Below are 19,864 nucleotides of genomic sequence, written 5' to 3'. Positions count from 1 at the left end.
CTCTCCTCATCCTACCCCTGGACTACTCCTCGACAGTACGTCCATTCGATATATGAAAAAAAAAAAAAAAAAAAAAAACACCTGATCACGTCCAATCTAACCCTAAACCCTATATCCCTTTATCTATCCTCCTCGTCCAACGCGATCCCATACCGTGTCCAACAGATATCAAAAAAAAAAAAAAGAAAAAAAAAACTCGAGAGGAAACGAAGGGGAGAAAGATAAAACGATCCGTCGCGAAACCGAGCAGACGTGTGCTTGCATTCTACTGCTCGGCCGGTGATGGTGGTAGTCAGCAGCCGCGTGGTGGGAGGCCTCAATAAAAGTCAGTGGCAGACTGATTGTAATTCAGAGTGGCGGTAGACTCCGGTACCAGTTCCCCGTACGGCCGCGTTCCTTTCCTCTCCGTGTTTCCTCTCTTCGCTTTTTTTCTCTCTCTCACTCACTCTCTCTCTCTCTCTCTCTCTTTTCGTTCGTCTCCTGTTCCGCGCGGTGTCTCGATCCCTTCGATCGCTTCTCCCTTCTTCAAGAATTTTCGTGATCTCTCGATATCTTTGGATAATTTCGAAGAAGAGGAGGAGAAGAAGGAGGAGAAGGAGAAGGAGGAGGAGGAGGAGATCGAAGAGGAGACGTTCGGTTCTCGAAGAGCTGTGCGTGCCTCTGCGTGTCCGCTATACGAGTACGAGGACTACTCACGAGGGATTCTTTGGGGGAGAAAGAGGTGGCTGCGAGCAGGTTGGGGAACACGCGAAATCGATAGTGTCGTGGCAACGACGTTTCACACTGACCCTGTCCACCTGGCGAGCCGCTACGAGGCGGGAGTTGGGACGAGGCTTGGGAACAGGCCGATCTCGATCGTTTTCCCGCGCGGAAATTTCTCGCCCGGAAGTTGGGGGAGAGAGTGGTCGAATCGTTTCGAGGGGAGGAAGATAGTTCTTTTTAAAGGAGGAGGAAGAATCTGGGTGAAGGATCGAGAGAATCACGTGAGTCTGATTCTGCGATCAGAGCTGGACGATCTACGGAACACGTGTGTGCAGTCAGTGTCAGAGGGGTGAAGGGACGTTCCGAGGGCCGAGTCTTTGTGAGGATAGATTTCATCTGGTGATCGCCTGATAGGCAACGCAGCAGTTGTTTTTTTTGGGTTTACTTGGAATAATTGATTGACGGGATGATGGCCAGGTGGAATGGTACTTTAAGCTGGAAAAGATGTGCCGGAAGTTGTGCCCTGTTGGCGACACTGTTCGTCGTTTCGCGGGCCGAGGAGGAGGAGAAGGTTGGCATATCGCAGACCGCGGCAATGGTAAGCATTTATTATGAGCAATTTTCGCTTTTTCTTTTTTCTTTCTCTCTCTCTCTCTCTCTCTCTCTCTCTCTCGCTTTTTAAGAGAACGATTAGAATTTAAAAGGTAAAGTTTGTGATGTAGATTTTTAGAACGATTTTAGAAGAGATCTAGGAAGTAATAATTGTACGTTGTTGATTTAATGATTAGTTTGATAAGTACGATGGTAGGTATTGACATGTGAGTATGTAACATTATATTACTCTTCACAAGGTTGATAAAGAAATCTGTATCAATTTGGCTCAGTGATGAAGTTTTAATAAAATCTTTCGTTAAAAGTGTATCTAGTATCTAGTATCTCTAAAATAATTAGTAGATTGTTTGCTCACCTATAAAGATAACAAAATATACAAAATAACCTATAATTCTTATTTGTACTCACAAAAATTCATGGTGAATATTAATCATACGATACAATCATACGAAATACAGAGAATTCTCTATGCGATTCAATTCATTAAATTCAGTAAAGTATCGCAAAAATTCTCTATTCGAATGACAATGGCCAGTGATGAGTAAAATCATGTTACACAATCGTTGATATCATGCGATCGGAAGCGAATTTTCACGATTGTTCGTGGAAAATGACACGTTTCGAGGGAATGCAACAAGTTCCAGCTGTTGGAGATCGAGAGGAAAATATCTGAATGGAAACGATTATTCGAATCGGGAAAATTGATTCGCGCGAAATCTGTCACGATACGTGTGTGTCACGCGTGAATGAGTAATGGTCGTATACACCGTTTTCTTTTGACAAACGCGAATAACATTCTGGAGGAAACGTTTTATCTCTACGATACTGATATACAGATTACGATCGAGACCAGGCTCATATCTCGAGCACGACTTAGATTAGAAACAATTTTCCTAGTTTATTAGAATATTGCATTTAGAAAATTTTCTTCGTTGTTCGTTCTTTTTTTTTTTATATTCTTTTTACAATTTTATTTCGTTTGAACAATGTTCTTTGACGTTTTCTTAGAATTTAAACGAATTTGAATTTTGAATTGTTGATAAAATTTGTTTGAATATTTTTCGTTACTATTATTTTCTTTTGATGCATCGATGCATGATCTTTTATTTTAATTAATTTCAATTATTTTATTATTGTTTATTATTGCTATACTTTTTGCTAATACTCACCAAAGTCAATTTTATCTTATCGCTATAATCAGTAGAAAAATTCTTTTAAACATTGTCTATTCAATCCTATTCAAGATATCTATTTAATTATCATTATTTCTACGATTAATTTCAAAATTCAACAATTCTTGTAAAATTATTATTGTCTTTCACACTTTTTCATGTCACTACCATTATTTTATCTTATCAATATTTAATATCACGTATATCCAAATAACAATATTCTCACTTGCAACTTATCTTTCCCCAAACAAAACTATTTCCAACGAATTCATTCAATGAATTCTTCCTCATTGTCTCCAATTGTACAATTGCACAATATCATATGCAACAACATCACGAACCGTATGAAGTCGGATAGAAACTATGCTAACCAGAACCGAAGGAATATCATGAATAATTTTATCTATCTATTCGAGGTATCCTCGAAGGAACTCGATGTATAAAAGAGGAAAAGCAGAGACCGGTTTCCTACGTAATGACATAAGGACAATGTGACGTCACTTGGCTACCTTCGCTGACAAAGTTCAGGTTGGCGCGATGACTCGTTCCTAACCTTCGATTCATAGTACTGTGCTAATGCTATATACCCGTTTCAACAGGAAATTCGAAATTTTCTGCAACTCCAATCCAAAGTTTTGAAGTTCTTTTGTTGCCTCTTTTACAGAGTTTATCCTAGTTTTTTCTTTTCTAACATTGTTGAACGAGTGATTAAATTCGTTTCTTTTTGATCCACGATGTTGATCACAGTGAATGAACAAATGTGTACATTTATTAGTTGATGTATGTATGTACTGATAGCTAATAAATGGATTTATGATAAATGTTTTTGTGTAATTGATATTGCTTGAATATATTGGCTGATTATAGTGTACACATTAATTTCAAGTTTTTTATTGTCATTCATGAAGATATCATTATCATAAACATTTTTCATAGGGAAATTTAAAGATAAATTAAAAATGATTGACCTTTCATATTCCTGATGCAGAATTCGAAGCTACATTCAAACTGCATTCAATACTTGCCTATAACTTGATAACAAGATTCATAGACAAATTTTATATAACATTTTTCCTATATTTTCAAATAATTACAAATAATAATAAAATTGTAACAAGAATCTAAAAACAAAGGAACAATTATTAAATTTCGAGTGATGATAGAACAATTTGAACTTCTCATTCTTAAGTCGATATTAATGTTAAAGCATCGAATGTTAATATTGACTATCTACTTTTTAAACAAAATTTCCTAAGAAGATACAGTTTGAAAGTGCAAGATAAGATAATTTTATTCTACAAAAATATCATGTATTTTATTTCCTTTAATAATTTAGATTAATGAAACAATACGTAATTTTTATTATGAAATTATATGTTTTTATATGATAGAAATATATATCAATAGACAATATATATTTCTATCATAAAAATATTCCAAAAATATTCCTCCTCTTTTATTAAGAAATATATCTCAGAAAAAGAAAATAGAAAGTTCTATATTACAAAAAAAAAAATGACACAATAGATTATATACTACATAACATACAATTAAAAATAATTTATCTGTAAAATTGTTCTATAAATCTATCCAAAAAAAAATCTCCTCAATTTCCAAATTTATTTTTCAATGAAACTTCACTTATATCTAACTACAAAAATTCCAAACAATATCGTCAATCCAATTCCAATAAAGATTTTCTCTATTAAGATTCGCATTTTTTTTCATAATTAACAACAAAGATAAGACTGATAATAACACCTTGGCCGAACGACGGTCATTGAAATCGCGAAGAAGACGATTTAAGAAGACGATTTCGTGCTTAAGCAATCTAAAAACACGATAACGATAATTATCTATCCCGATAAATATAAGTGCGAGAAAGTTTATCTCCAAGGTTCGCAACGTGTTAAGAATCTCACGCTCTTAATTACGTTTCATTGATTTTTGTTAAAAATTAATCGATGCATGCACCGATTAATTGGAGGAAGCTTGTCGAATCGAAATTTCGTAAAACCACGTGTTTTCCGTATAAAATAAAAATAAAACGATTAAATGATTAATAAGAAAAAAAAGATACGATGAAATATTTCTGATAATAAAATTCCCAGCACATTTATAGGATTTAATTAGGAATTTTTAAGACTTTCTGTATAATCAATTATTAGTCATTATCAAATTATTAGATAATAAATTTTTTTATACGATACTATTAAGATAAATGATAAATGAAATGGAATTTTGCAAGCAAATTTTACGAATTTTACGTAAACGAGTGAAACATTGCATAAAATTTAGAAGATATGATCTTATAATTTTTTATCGAATCACAAATGCGATATCATTCATATTGCAAGAAGATGTTATTCTTTCATAGAATGACAAAATTGTCATTTCACATGTATGTCCAACTCTATGTTATGATTGTCTTTGTTTGATTATACAATATAGGATAATTGAATAACCTGTCAAAGGAAGTTTGTCGTGTGAAAGGGATGAATGGTGGAATTTCGATAAAATTGTGAAACGATCCTTTTGTTGCTTACTAGTTGAATGAAATGAAAAAAAAAAGAATATGGGAAACCATGCAAATCGATATTTGTTTATTTTACAAGCATTTCTTGCTTAATTTTTAATCAATAAAAATAAGAGGGAAAAATAATATTTATAATTCTTATTAAAGAAAAAAAACGAATAACTATTAGAATTGTATTGTTGGCGTGATGAAAAATTTATCGTTATTTCGATTATTTCATCGAAAAAGAAACACGTGCGAAGTTTTTCGGATATTTCGATCGAAACAATCTAATGTCAAACATCTATTTTTATTCAAATTACAGCGACGCGAAGGAAAACTAGGCTAACCGATTGTTGCAAGTAGTAAGAGTCAGGAACATAGGCAGTGGAATCATACTTACTTCAATCAGACGCATCATGATACGCATATTTCACTCTTTATAACCCCCTTGCCAATTTCCTTGTTAAAAAATTATATTACTTGCAACAATTTTTTCAATATAACGATGAAATTCGCACAAATTTCGATCGAATATAATTAAAATAAATTATTATAATTAAAATAAATTATTATAATTAAAATAAATTATTATTTTTATTATTATTTATTTTTTTATACATGTACTTAACCTTTTCGGATATTATTAATTATAACGTGTCTTTATAATCTCAAAAAATATGTTTCGAAAATAAATATTAAATATTCCTCCCTCTTATATATATTTTAAAAACACGATTAATTTTAATCTCAACGACAAGACACAAAAATTATAAAATCTTGTCGTGACAAGCTTCCCTCCATATTTAGACCGTATAAACATAATCCAGGAAGAAATGCTATTGCCCCTGATACCGCTAATTTATTCAATAATTATTATAGTACTATACGACGGTGTAACCGTGATACGTCACTCGACACGTACGACGTAATACTTTGTACTACGAACGTAATTGACACGAATTTATGTTCCTGGCAACGTGCCAAGTCAAACAAGCATGATCGAACACACTTTCGCGACACGATGTTGTAGTAGAAAATTTTAGAGGCGCCAGGTATATTCTTACGTGTATAGAGATTGCTATCGTAATCCAGAATGGAATTAATTATTCGAGGAAATAACGGTCGCTTATTATTCTACGTAATGGAGATCGTCGATCTTTTTTTATAAATAATTGTGAAACAAGGATATTATAGAATTTTTGTGAAGTTATGGGATATTTCTTGTATTTTAGGTAATAGAATTTATTTTTTCTGATCAATTTTAAACTCTAACAAATTTGATAAATTTGGATAGAAAATTTATTATTTATCCTTATATTATTTTATCTTCATTTTTATTTAATTTTATTTCTGTAAAATAAAGAATTAAAAATCTAAAATAAAAGTAAGATAAATAATTGTATAATTAGTGATTCATCGATCATATAGATAAAAATGTCATCTATCTATTCAAAGAAATAGAACTTGGAATACTAAGCACCAATTAATATCCAATCAGATTATCTATATAGATATTGTCCAGAAGAAAAAGCTAACACGATACACGATCTACAATTATTGACAAATCCTGGAGAAAACAAAGTTATAATATAATATTATCTATCTAGTTGACAAAATCTACATACAAAAAGACTTGTTCTCGAAAGATTAAAAATATATTATTACATAAAGTTATAATCTAACCTACTAAAAAACCTCACTGATCAAAATCAATCAACCATCCAAAAATTATCCAAAAATCTTCAAAAATAAATAAATAAATCATTCAAACCAATCAAACAAAAAAAAAAAACTTACAGATTCTTTGTTTGTTCCGATTTTTCAAAGGGTCGATCGAGGGAAAAAAATCGATTCGGTATCGGGCAAGGTGCCAACTAATCGATTCTCTCTCGGCTCTCTTTCTCTCGCTGACGGATCATACTAGGAAATGGTAAATAATGTATGTGCCTCGACACGGAAATACACACGGCTTAGGATAGCGAATGTTGGCCTTCGTCGTGGCCGATCCGCAGGCAGGACACGATCCGACCGTCATCGGAATATTAACGATCGTTTCCATAGATATTCTCATCGTCGCTCCATACCACCGATCGTTCGCTCTTTTACGTACCCTCACTGTCTGCTGTTTGACAGAGAAAAAGAGAGAAAAAGAAAGAGTGAGAGAGAGAAAGAGAGAGAAGAGAGGAGAAAGATTTCGAGATGCATGCACGCTGAGATGAGATATGATCGAATCGATTAGCTTAATTAACGACACCTCTGAAAATATTCGTGAATGGAAGTTTATATGAAGTTTTGATTAGTCATCGACTCGCAAATGGTTGTACGTGCTTTCTTTTTTGAAATTTTTCGATTCGTGGGTGGTTTTAATTTTAGGAAATTAGAATTGATTTAAGGAGAAATTTTATCAGAGAAAATCGTGTTCTCTAAATTGAATTGTAATAGAAAAATTATAATTTCGAGGTAATTGGGATTGGAATGAATTTTATTAATTAATTTTATGTTATTTTTATACACTTACGATTAAATTTTGAAACCGAAGAGGAAAAAATTTTATTAAAAAAAAAATATAATTATACGTTTAACACGAAGATGATTCATATTGAAAGATTATAATTCTATGGAATGAGATTGTACAGAATTAGAAAAAATTTTACTACGATTTTAATTTCATTAGGAAAAAAAAAAAATTGTTTTCCGAACTGAAAAAAGTTAAATGCTTCTGTTTTAATCTGTGTTTCTCTATTAGGAAGAGGAAAAAACTTAACACAAAATTTGCTTCCTGAATCCTAATCGCATTCATCTAATACTTGGCTACGCATACCAATTAAAAAATCTCATCAGAATTCTACTTTCAGTATTAAAATTGAACAATCGATTCTTCGGAGAGTTCAAGGAAGACATGTTCTCGCTTGTAACGGACACCTTATCTTACTTCCATCGCGACAAAAAGAAATAGAAATGCATCATTATGTATGCATTGCTCGTTTGATCTTGAATACCGTTTAATACGTGCAATATCATCATTGATGGAACAAAGGATAATTTACGATATGATAATTTGAATAATAGAAATAGTATCACAAATCGGAAGTAGAATCTCTCATCGTGAATGCGACACATCATGATATTCAGTATCATTATCATCATTTTCAAATTGAACATAATCTAAATCTATAAAATTAAAAAAAAAAAAAAAAGAAAAAAAGAAAAAGAAGAAAAAAGAATTGAAATAATGAAATAAAATCATATAAAAAAAAATAAATAAAAAAACATGGTCGCTAGATTTTTAACTCGATATTAGTTATGTAAAAATAATCATAGTAATGTAAGCATCAAGGTTCGTGTAATTAACGAAATAATTATTCATACACAATTTACTTTTTCCTTTCAAATTTTACAAATAATCAATCAATTAAAAAATAATAAAAAAAAAATATGCCTTATTTCTTTTTTATATTTCCATTATATTTAATTTTTCATTGTTAAAATAAAAACAAGTTCTCATTATTAATGATTAACAAAGCATCATCGTTATTAGAATGCAACAAATGAAGTTTTCTTATAAATTATAAATCAACCTTGAACATTCTGCAGAGAAGCGTGTAAATCAAGGATAATTCAGTCATCATTCGAAAAGGCTATAATAACTATTTAATCCTCTCTTTAATAAAAATCCTCTCTTTAATAAAATTTTCCTCAACCTCTACCTAATCTGAAATACAAGCTTGCAAAATTTAAAAAAAATTTAAACCAATGTTTCAAATGATAAAAAAAAAATATTATATTGATGACAGCAAAAAGATTCGAATTTTGCAATGCGAAGAAACGCACAGACTAATCAAATCATAAAAATCAATCAATCGATCTTCCGTGTCTTATCAGGCTTCGCGGAAGATGCTTACCAATGCAAAGATAGCTATGCTCTTGGCAACGGCTTATTACAATTACTAATCGCACTTGATCATTACTCGACGTGTCTCGAATGATTAATTAGACGCAGAAGTATAATCGCATCGTTGCGCAAAATTTACTCCCACCCAAAGGAAAAATGATAATGATTATTAAATCACATCGATTTCAAACAGACATAAATACGAATTGTCATAAAGATATTCTCTTCACGATTTTTAAATATCGATCTGATACTTTGTTCCATTTTTATCGATGTTATTCCACATTGATGATTTTCGAATGGATTTAAATTATATAATCTCGCCTATATCGCTATTTCTTTCGATTGACTTGATCCTGATCATGTACAATGCTATCGAAACTCTTGAAATTTCCAAAAGATATTAAAATTTCCAAATCTTGGAAGAAAATTATCGAGAGTTTCGAATTATATCGAAATTTCCGTAGTTTTGGAAATTTTGAATCGTTCTTTAGAAATTAAGAATCGAATGTCTATTGCTAGGTAAGATTTAACTCTACGTAACTCTATTAGAATCAATCTTCAATTCCCATACAGGAATTTGCTCGGGTACGTGGGGTCGCAACTCCCCAAAGGACTCACGAAGACGAAACTTAAGCTCGTTTCGTTAGTCCCCCCTGCGGGAATATCAAATAAACATACTTTTAGAGAAATTGATTTTTTTTCTACAATTAGTTTTTTGATATTTCAATCATTAATTCATATTTTGATTCTAATAATTTTACAAAATATCAATGAAAGAAATAAAAATATAATTCATCATTTTTCATATTATATAGAAATATCTTTATTGAATATTAATATCATAATATATATATGAAATTTGTAATAGTAATTTTGACGACAAAGTGACTTTAATCAATAAATGTCAATTATTGTAAATTTTATTTACATAAATAATGCACGTATCAAATTTTTGAACAAATAAATAAATTTACCACACGATTTTCACATTTATACATGTGATTCACGTTCAAGTTACGCAATGAGCTCGAAATATAATAAATGTAATCGAGAGAAGAATGGTGAGAAGAAAATTCTAATTCCTGGAATTCGTTAGCATTTTCTTTGAACATATTAATATTTATATCTTGTAAATTATATGAAATTATTAATATTGATGATTAGATTATTAGATTGATAAATTTAGAAGTAAAAATAATTAATTTTATAGAATTTGATTATTGAGATTAATGCAAGAATTACTGTGTATAATATTTATGAAGTATTTAAATTATAATGTTAATAAATTATAATTTCGAATATTGGAACAAATATCTATAAAGTTGGAATTATAAATATTTTGACATTTGAAAAAATTGATTGAATTAAAAAGTAATATTCGAACTTTTAAAAAAAAAATATGACTATACTATAATAATGCAAAAATTTTTTCTTAAAATATTAATTTATAAAAAAATTCGAATCTATTTAATCAGATTCAACTATATTTATAAGAATCAGAATATTTATCAAAATTTTATTATTATTTAAACTTTAAGAATATTTCTTTTTTTTTTTTTTTTAATTCTTCAATTAGATGCAAAAATTACAATCTTAATAATAATCTTGTTAACAAATCTTATTTAGTATCATTTACGCCATCATTAGAAATCAATGGAGAGTCAAATTAATGCAATGATTAACGATGAGAAAAAAGGAATGCAAATAATACAATTATTATTAGTCAATTATTATTTCCTTTATAATAAAAAATTGTTTACTATCTGATAAGTTTTCGAAAAATAAGAAAAATATTTTATTGCACAACACGTTAACTTCCTCATTAATAAATTAAAATCAACGTAAGAAGTTTTCAATTTAATATAAATTGATAAACTTTTCATTAATTTATAATTATCAAATTTTCAAATTAATATTTCGTTATTTTACAACAAATTACTTTTAAGCATTTTAAATATTTATATAAAATTAATTCTTATAATTAATTTTTAAATTTTAGAAAATTAAAAACTTGGAAAAATTGAGAAAATTTAAAAATTGTAAAGAGAAAGATTTCAGGACAAAATATTTTAATGATTCCAATCATTGTTATTATATCTTATACTTCTTTACGCAATAAAAACTTTATTTTGATTATATTTTGATTATGATATCTTTCTCAAATAATATTTAATTCATTCACTCCTAAAACTAATTTCAACTTTTTTAATTTTATAATACCATTATTAATTGCGATTATCGTGTATATTGTACATTGTCGATTATAGTGTAAATCAATGTTTCTTATGCAGTGTTAAAAATTATAATATGTATCTAATTAGTTTTGAAATAGTTTTAACCCAGAAAGATAAAGAAGCTAACTAATCTAAATAACAATAACTCGCATTAATATTCAAACATCGCGTAATAATTCAAGACTTTATTACAATTAAATGATCACTCTACTTACATCATAAAACGTTCCATAACTTCCTTACTAAAATCCTACAGAAATGGAACAATCCCATTAAAAGAAGAACAAAGAGAACAATCCCGATCAATGTAAAACGGTTCTCCATTAAAAGATTTTGTCTGGAAAACACTTGATTAATTATCCGATGGAACATCATCTCTCTAATGTGATGTCACCAATATATCACGATAATTCTTATTTGCATCCCGTGACATTGATGGACGTAATCCGAGATCTTTGATACGTGATCGATTCGAGAGAAAAGAAAGATTCGATACGCGTCTTGATCGACCTCCGCGATACGAAACGACCCAACACTTCCGGTGTCGTTGAATCAGCGACTTTTTTGTAAACCGAACTGGTGATTCATTGTTATTTTATCGCCTGTTTTCTGGACGTCCGATTGCGACACCGTTTATATCGTAACTGGGGTCGTAGGTCGGCAACCTCGAGCTTTTAAAATATATAAACACCGGTGACCGAGAAAAGAGGAAGAGGAGTGAATCGTGGTTACGTGTATAATTCCAACTGCAATTATAGGTACACATTTATTTTAGAGTAAAAATCTAGAGAATTGCTCTTGAAAGTATTTTTATATTTGTTTAAGAATTTTTATTTTTTAGATAGAAAATAGAATATTCTTGAAGAGCTTACTTTTAATGGAATTTAGATCTATTATTATAGATATAGAGATAGAGTTCTCATATAGTTCTCATTATGATTCGATTACGTGTCTCTCGAGAATTATTCTAATATTGTTGAATATAAAATAGAAAAATTTTAGTTATTTAATTAATTGGATTTATTCTATTATTTATTCTATTTATTTAAATTCCTTAATATAAACTTTTATTATTAAAAAAAAATACGTTTTATTTTTAATAAATATTTTAATAAAATGTAATATATATATTTAATAAACTTTTAACATTTCATATCTTATATCGTATACAGTATCAAGATAAATGGTATTTCTTCATATCTTTTTATTTATTTATTTTTTTTTCAGTTTGAAGCAAATATAAATGATTTTATAACTATCTTTCGAACAAGAAAATAAATATGATATATTGATAAATATGATAAATTCTAAATATCAGAATCAGAAATTTCATCAAAATATAAAATACAAATTATTCAATATTATTTTTAAATCACTCATAATACTCTGTGTAATATTAAATTTCTTCTTTTAAAAGTAATCAAAAATTATATTATAAAAGCCTGATTTTTGCCTCAATTTATAATGCAACTCTCGATTCACTTATCAGAAAGAAATACCATTTAATCGATTCAAGTTTTCGTATCCTATATTTTACAAAATATAATAATATACAAAATTTTCATTAAAAATTTCGGATCATCGAGCATTCACAGGTATTTGACCCTTACTGACCTTACTCGACCCAACTAACCATTAGGGTTAGGTAAAAGGCCAATTTAAAATCTTGCGTGCACCTGTTCGCGGAATAGTTTCGAGATAACAGATTGAGGAATAATCCCAAACGCGGCGTTCGTTTTTTTAATATGCCGGTGCACAGAATTAAAATGTATCGCGTGGAAGATTGTTGCGGGATTGGCACCGTATGATTTTACGAGGTCGTATTGATTTTTTTTTTTTTTCTCTTATTAAAATTCAGTGTCGTTGGCGCAATAAAAACGCGCGCTTCGCCGAAATTAGTTACGCGAAATGATGGAGGAAATTTTTTAGGATTCACTTATATGCGTTAACATCTTACAAGATAGGAATATCTAATTTTAATTATACGATTATACGATTTGGAGTTAATTAATATAATTATTTTTTAAAATAGAAATAATGATGATTAGTTGATGAATAATGCAAAGTGTATAAATATATTCAAAGAATTTTCCTTTCAATTTCACTGATTTTGAAAATATAGCAAAATAACATATATCGATTACAGAGTTTTAATTTAATTTTGATTTATGATATTCTATATTGCCTATTGTAGATATAGAACTTATCACACGAGATATTAAAATTGATTCTAAAAATTATTTTTATCGCTACATTTTCCACGCAATACAATTCAATCGTTCGAATCAACGTTTCCCTGTCGCTGGCAACGTGATGATGTTTACAATGAATGAAAGACGATGATCGTTGAACTCTACATCAGTTGAAGAAAAATTACACAATTTTCTAAAAAAGATTCAAGAATAGATAATCAAATTTTTCAAATATTTTACACTTGACATTACCATCTTCGTTTGTAATAACGGATAAATAGTTTCTTTAAAATTCTAAAATTTCTGTATCTCAAATCCCTCTTTACTTCAATATTCTCCGTTAAATTAATCTCTTTTCAATGATAAACGTAATTTACCTATCTAAAACAAAATTAATTTCCACCTAAAATTTCTAAAATTCTAAAAATCAATCAATACGATCCACCGTCCAAAGATCAATCTCTCTCTTAATACACCATCTAATTTCATCCTTTTCCATACTCTCATTCCGACACACCGAAAGAAAAATCGGTACCAAGACTTAACTTAACAATACTCATTCGCTCGACAGAATTGCAGTGCGCAAAAGATATATCGATTGTTGATGTCTCTTAGAGAGAAGGAAAGAAAAGAAAGAAAGAGAAAAAAAATGTTAGTACAATGGCAGTCGAGCAAGAGTACGCGAAAATATATTGTTCAGCGATACAAAGCTGCACGGTGGACGATCGGGGATCGGTTTGGTATTCAAGGAACGGCCGGCAGAAGATGCGAAGGCGTTGAATACTGATGGCGTGCGCGTCGACAAAGACCTCTTCAAGGTCGGGGTCGCTACTCGATACCTCTTCTGCACTTCTCCTCTCGAGTAACAGATCCCATCCGCTGCACCGTTAAACGCGATGTTGTTCTCGGAGAGGAAAAAAAAAAAGAAAAGAAAAAAAAAAAAAAGAAGGCACTTTTACATGTCACGTATAGAACATGTAAGATTCAACGATCGTTTTATTCTTGTTAAATATAAGTGTAAGAAGAGAAAAATATCCGGTCACGTTAGGTACTTTACATGTTTTACGTTAAATTGCATAAATTGGGTAAAAAAAAAAGTCTATTTTTAACTCATTATTTTTGGGATCAAGAAATGTATTTTTGATTATTATTCTAGAATATGGCGGTGATCTTGCCGGTTAAAAATAAGACGCATCGTAAAGTAAGAAATTGTATTTTTAAAACTGCGTACGAAATACGAGCACTTGAATTGATTAGATACATTTGTGATCGAGTGGAGGAAGATAAACAAATATTTTCCAACGGATATAAATGATTTTGTGAAAAAGTCATAATTAAATATACAATTAGATAAAATATAATATAACGTAAAAGCAGTATAGAAAAGAAAAAATAGAAAGAATAATTGTAGAAATATACAAAAATTCTAAAAAGAATTAAATCATCGTGTAAATTCATCGTGTTAATGTATTATAATTTTTTTAACGATGAAAATGATTTTTAATTGAAAAAAAAATGTAATATAATGAAATATAAATAATAAGAAATAAAATAACGGCCTTGTAAATGTGGATATAACTGCGAATACATTCGATTTTCATAGTATCGATCTGTACAAGCAACTGAAAATCAGGGTACGTCGTATCTGTTCTTTCCCATGCACATGCGATAACAAGGAATAATGTCGTTGACCTAGCCATTCATGTAAAACGAATAAAAAAGTACGTCGATAAATCGATCTAATAATGAGCATGCACTTTGAATAACATCCATCATTATAAATAACGTAGGTATTTCAAATAACGGAAAAGAAGGGGGAGGGAAGGGGAAGGGACTTTATATTTTGTTTGAAATATTACATTATCATGGATGTTTAAAAAAATCGAATAAAGCGAAAGAAAAATTGTGAAAGGAAAGAAAAAATAATCTACAATCTGTGCAATGAAGTTTGAACTGATGATAAAATCATTCTGCACGTGATAAAATTTAAACGAAACCAACGCTCTAATTATTTTCAATTGTGTATTTTGTTCTTAAAGTGATATATAATTACTAATTTTAAATTATATGTATATATTTATAATATTTTAAATTTTAATAAAATTTTGTTACATTTAATTGAAAAGATATTTTTCGTAAAATAAGATAACGATTTTGAATTGACCTATTTTTAAATAGAATTTATCCTACTTTTTTCTATTCTATCTTAATTGAGGAAAACGAGTTTTGGTTAGTCGATATTGGATGTAAAAATATTCCAAGCATTGTAATTTATTCATCTAAAAACTCCACGTTCTTTTAATGTCGTTAAATTTAAATAAAAATGTAATTTCTTATATTTTATGTAAATATTTCTAAAGCTGAGCTAAATTTCTCATGTATCATTTCTTAATTTCGTGATTAGAAATTACATTTAATTGAATAACTATTCTAGTTAAGAAATTAATTAGCACACATACTTTAAGAAATTCTAAAATTTCAAATCCTGAACTATTAAATAAGTAAAAATAATGTTTACTTGCTAACTTTTAGAATTCATATAATTTCTATATAAAATAATCACATGCAGAATATGATAAATCACTTTTTTTTCGTAGAAAAACAATTTAACAAATTAAATAATTCCATAGAATCTTGTAATATAATTAATCCTGTAATATATTTTATTTTAATTAAAGAAAATATCTTTCTAAATTTTAATTAGAAACAAAAATCAGTAAAAATGAATTCATAAAATAAGATACTTATCATTATTTACATAAATTTAAACGATGATTAATAAATAATTATTCTCAATGCATGCAATTAAAACGTATAATTTATAGTCATATTATGTATTGAAAATCTACGAAAAATGCAAATTTGTATAAGTTACATGCAAAATTATAAATATATGCCTAATAAATTTAAACCACTGCTCAAAATTTCAAAAAAATACATGCATTATTTAAATCATTTAAAATCATAACTTGTACGTTACACTATCAAACGATACTATATATATATATATATATATATATATATATATACGTAATACGAAAAATATGAAATATTTGTAACATTTGTATGAAAGCCTTCATTGTTCTTTTTTCATTATGCGTTATATTACATTTAGTTTACGTATACGCATACTTTCCTATCAGTGATAACAAGTCGCGATAAAGTCCCGCCTGGTAGACAAACCTAACTATCAAGAAGAGACATTTCATTGCTTCGTGCCCTCAATTATCGAGTAAATTGCGTGGCGGAATTACATGAACAATCAAAATTAATAATTGTATTTAACAGATATTCATTTTGCATAGTAAATAGTTATATTTTATTTCATTAAAATAAGATTTTATATAATGAATTTTATGGATAAAAAAAAATATACTTTTTTTTTAATTTATACACATTCATTCTGCAACTTGAAGAATAAAAAAATAAAAAGTTTCTATTTATTTGGAATTTTCGATTGAAATAAAAATTCAAAGAAAAAGGGATAGAAATATTACAAGATTTATGTCCTAAAAGAATCATGTATACCATTTTTGCGTGATTTCAAGAAATGCTTTACAAGTCCATAGTTTTTCACGATGAAGTACTACTAGTATTGACTTCGATAAATAATACGCAAGGAAATAAATATTAATTCATTTGCTTACATCGATATCGTGACGAATAATTTCAAAGATAAAATTAAATTTAAATTTAAATTTTCATCTGATAAAATTAAATTTAAATTTTCATCTTATAAAAATATTCTACAAAATCTTCTCATGTTGAACTTGTAACTAAGTTCGTAACGATCGATCCACTTAAAGTAAAAGTTCATAGTAATAAAATGTGGAATCGCTATCCATCGCTGGATCTCTCCATTAAAAAAATCAATTTCTTCTTGCGTGATTTCGAGAGATTCTTAACAGTCATTGTAAAATATACAACTCCAACATTCTATTTGTTTAATGCGCAAAGATCCAAAAGATTCCAACTCCTCTTCAAGATCTCTCCCCACCGAAATCCCCCAATCCCTACACCCTCCCCGAATCTCTGATTTCCAAAAGATAGTTAAAAGTCGCGGTTTTTCATGCTCGGGAAATTTGCATTCACGTTTGGCCTTTCAGCCAAAGGTGTCTAAGCCTCTATCTCTTCTAATCGGAAAGGTCACTGGTTGATACATCGGTCGACCCAGTTACCCACTTCCTTCCACCGCCGTTAAATTTATCAAGCGGTTTTGCCTACGCAGGAATTCCGCTTAAAAATCGATCTCCTCATCCGGCAACAAATTTCACGGTGCGTCCAGCTACCGGGATCGATAGGCTTCAACCGTTGTTATTACCTCAACGTAAATAGGTTGTCGGCCGGTTGCAATTGTTTTTTTTTTTTTTTTTTTTTTTGATACGACTCCATTATCGTATACATTTTTTTACATGAACACGCGCATAACGATAGTGTTGAAGGTAGATGGGCAGGATAGATAGAGGGATCATTACGAAACAGAAAACAGCGATTATTAGACGGCGTGTGGTAACACGAAATCCGTGCCAGTTTGGAATCGGGTCATGGAAACGGGGCATGCGTCATACCTGATAACTCGACCCAATCAAAATGTCAACTTTTCGACAGGTGAACGCGATACGAATGCGATCTTGTGGGTTGTACGTGGATCGGGAGCTTTAAGCGCGGTTTGTCGGGGCGAATGACGGGTTTTGCGGTTATCGCTTCGTTCACCAAGTTTTGCAAGTTGTCTATTGTGTTGATAGAATGATTCTAATTAAAAGAATCTGTCTATGGATGCATTTGTATCTTCAATTTGTGAATTCTTTATGTTATAATTATATTATAATATGATATAAAATCATATATGTTTTTAATTTTAAGAAGATATCGAATATTAGTTCGAATAAATCTATGAGCATTAATAACAATGCTCGATTAATTTTTAAACTATTTATTTTTCAAATATTTCAAATTCTATTATTATTATTTGATTATTCTATCTAATGCAATATATTCTAAAAGGTTAGCATTTGAGCTATCTCAAAATGGAATCTAATTTCTCTTCGAATAATAGAAATAGATTATTCAATTATTTGAATTAAGACAAAAAATTGTGAAGATTTATATTATCAATCAAATTATATTCCACAAAATGCTTAATTTTCTAACTGTATTAGGAATTTCCATAAAAATTAAATTCACGAAGAAATAAAAAGAAAAAGCTGAAAGTTGCAAAATCTACATGGTCGATCCAGCGAAAATTCTCAAGGTTGTACATTAAACTAGCAACAGAGCTGGTCTGTAATTTGAAATTGTATTATCGTGTACCCTGCACGTTTCTCAAGGTAGCAGGGTATAAAGTCTCGTGCTTTACCCGAGAACGGCCAGCCACAGGTAATTACGTCAACGATGACGATTATCGATTTGCAGATTTGCAAGGATCGTGAACCAACCTCGAGAAAAGGGCCACGATTACGTGGCTTGTAATCGACAAGCTCGAAAATCGTCTTCTAACATGAATTTTCATCCAGGAAAATACATAAATTCCAAAAGCAAGTGTTAGTTAGAGCTTGACAACTTTCATTTTTGACTATTCATTGATCTTTTAACTTCCTTTTAATCTTTCGTTCTTATAATGAAATGGAAATGGAAGCATCTCAAATATATTATAAATATATATATAATATTATAATATTATAATATTATAATATAAATATATATTATAATATTCAGGATATTTTATTTTAACTCGACTAAAGTACCTTTAAAGAAATTATGAAAAAAATATTCTTGCAAGAGTTGTTTCATACACACGAAAATCATAAAAATTTTGAACATCTTCATCAATATCAAGATCTCGTTATGTCAACCAAAATGTCGAGAAACCATATGAATTATCTCGATAATTTCTCGATTCCTCAATTATTCCTCAATTATTCCTCAATTATCCTCAATTATTATTATTCCTCAATCTCGATTATCTCAATAATATTTCCATTTATTCCCATTTTATAAAACTAGATTACAACATTTCATCCTCTCGCCAATAGGAAGCGAATGACACCAAGAAGTAAGAAGATCTTCCCAGAAACAAGCTACGTGAGATGGAAAAAATGTTCTCGAGCAATTCTAGACGTTTCATTTTCCTTCTCTTCCTCGTTTCGACCGTGAGAATCACGCAATCGCGTTCTTTTCCTTCGATTTTACTTCACGTGTACGTACTCGCACGTGTAATTATAATGCAATGTCACAATAATTTACGACACATGTCTTCTAGATTTTTATTTTTCCTCTTTTTCTTGTTTTTCTTTTCTTTTTTTTTTTTTTTAATCTAACATCTTCTTTGAAACTAATTCAAGCTCTTATCGCCAAAGACGAAAATGATAAGATTCTTTAATTATTATTTTAATTAGTCGTTTCGACATTGGGAATATTAAGATGGATTTGTTATTCTTTATCATGTTGTTATTGAATATCTTGTATTCTGATTATAGAATTGATTAACTTGCAAAACAAGATGTATATCAAAATATTATATTTACATGTATCATGAGAAA

The 19,864-nt window shown here is 29.6% G+C and overlaps 1 protein-coding gene across 4 annotated transcripts in view; it reads left to right on the top strand.

The window, feature by feature from the left end:
- The first annotated feature begins 360 nt into the window (after nucleotides 1-360).
- The window catches only part of LOC122710880 (matrix metalloproteinase-14), a 41,660-nt gene continuing 22,156 nt past the window's right edge, over nucleotides 361-19,864 (top strand). For all 4 annotated transcript variants that reach the window (XM_043929084.1, XM_043929086.1, XM_043929087.1 and 1 more), the window contains exon 1: nucleotides 361-1,300. In XM_043929084.1, the coding sequence (XP_043785019.1) occupies nucleotides 1,169-1,300 (132 nt within the window). In that variant the 5' untranslated portion in view covers nucleotides 361-1,168. The remainder of the gene's footprint in view (nucleotides 1,301-19,864) is intronic.

The sequence above is a fragment of the Apis laboriosa genome, unplaced genomic scaffold, assembly GCF_014066325.1.
Source record: "Apis laboriosa isolate Shangri-la unplaced genomic scaffold, ASM1406632v1 scaffold15_cov152, whole genome shotgun sequence".
Lineage (NCBI taxonomy): Eukaryota > Metazoa > Arthropoda > Insecta > Hymenoptera > Apidae > Apis > Apis laboriosa.
The sequence above is the reverse complement of the archived record's forward strand: the minus strand, read 5'-3'. Positions and strand labels throughout refer to the sequence as shown.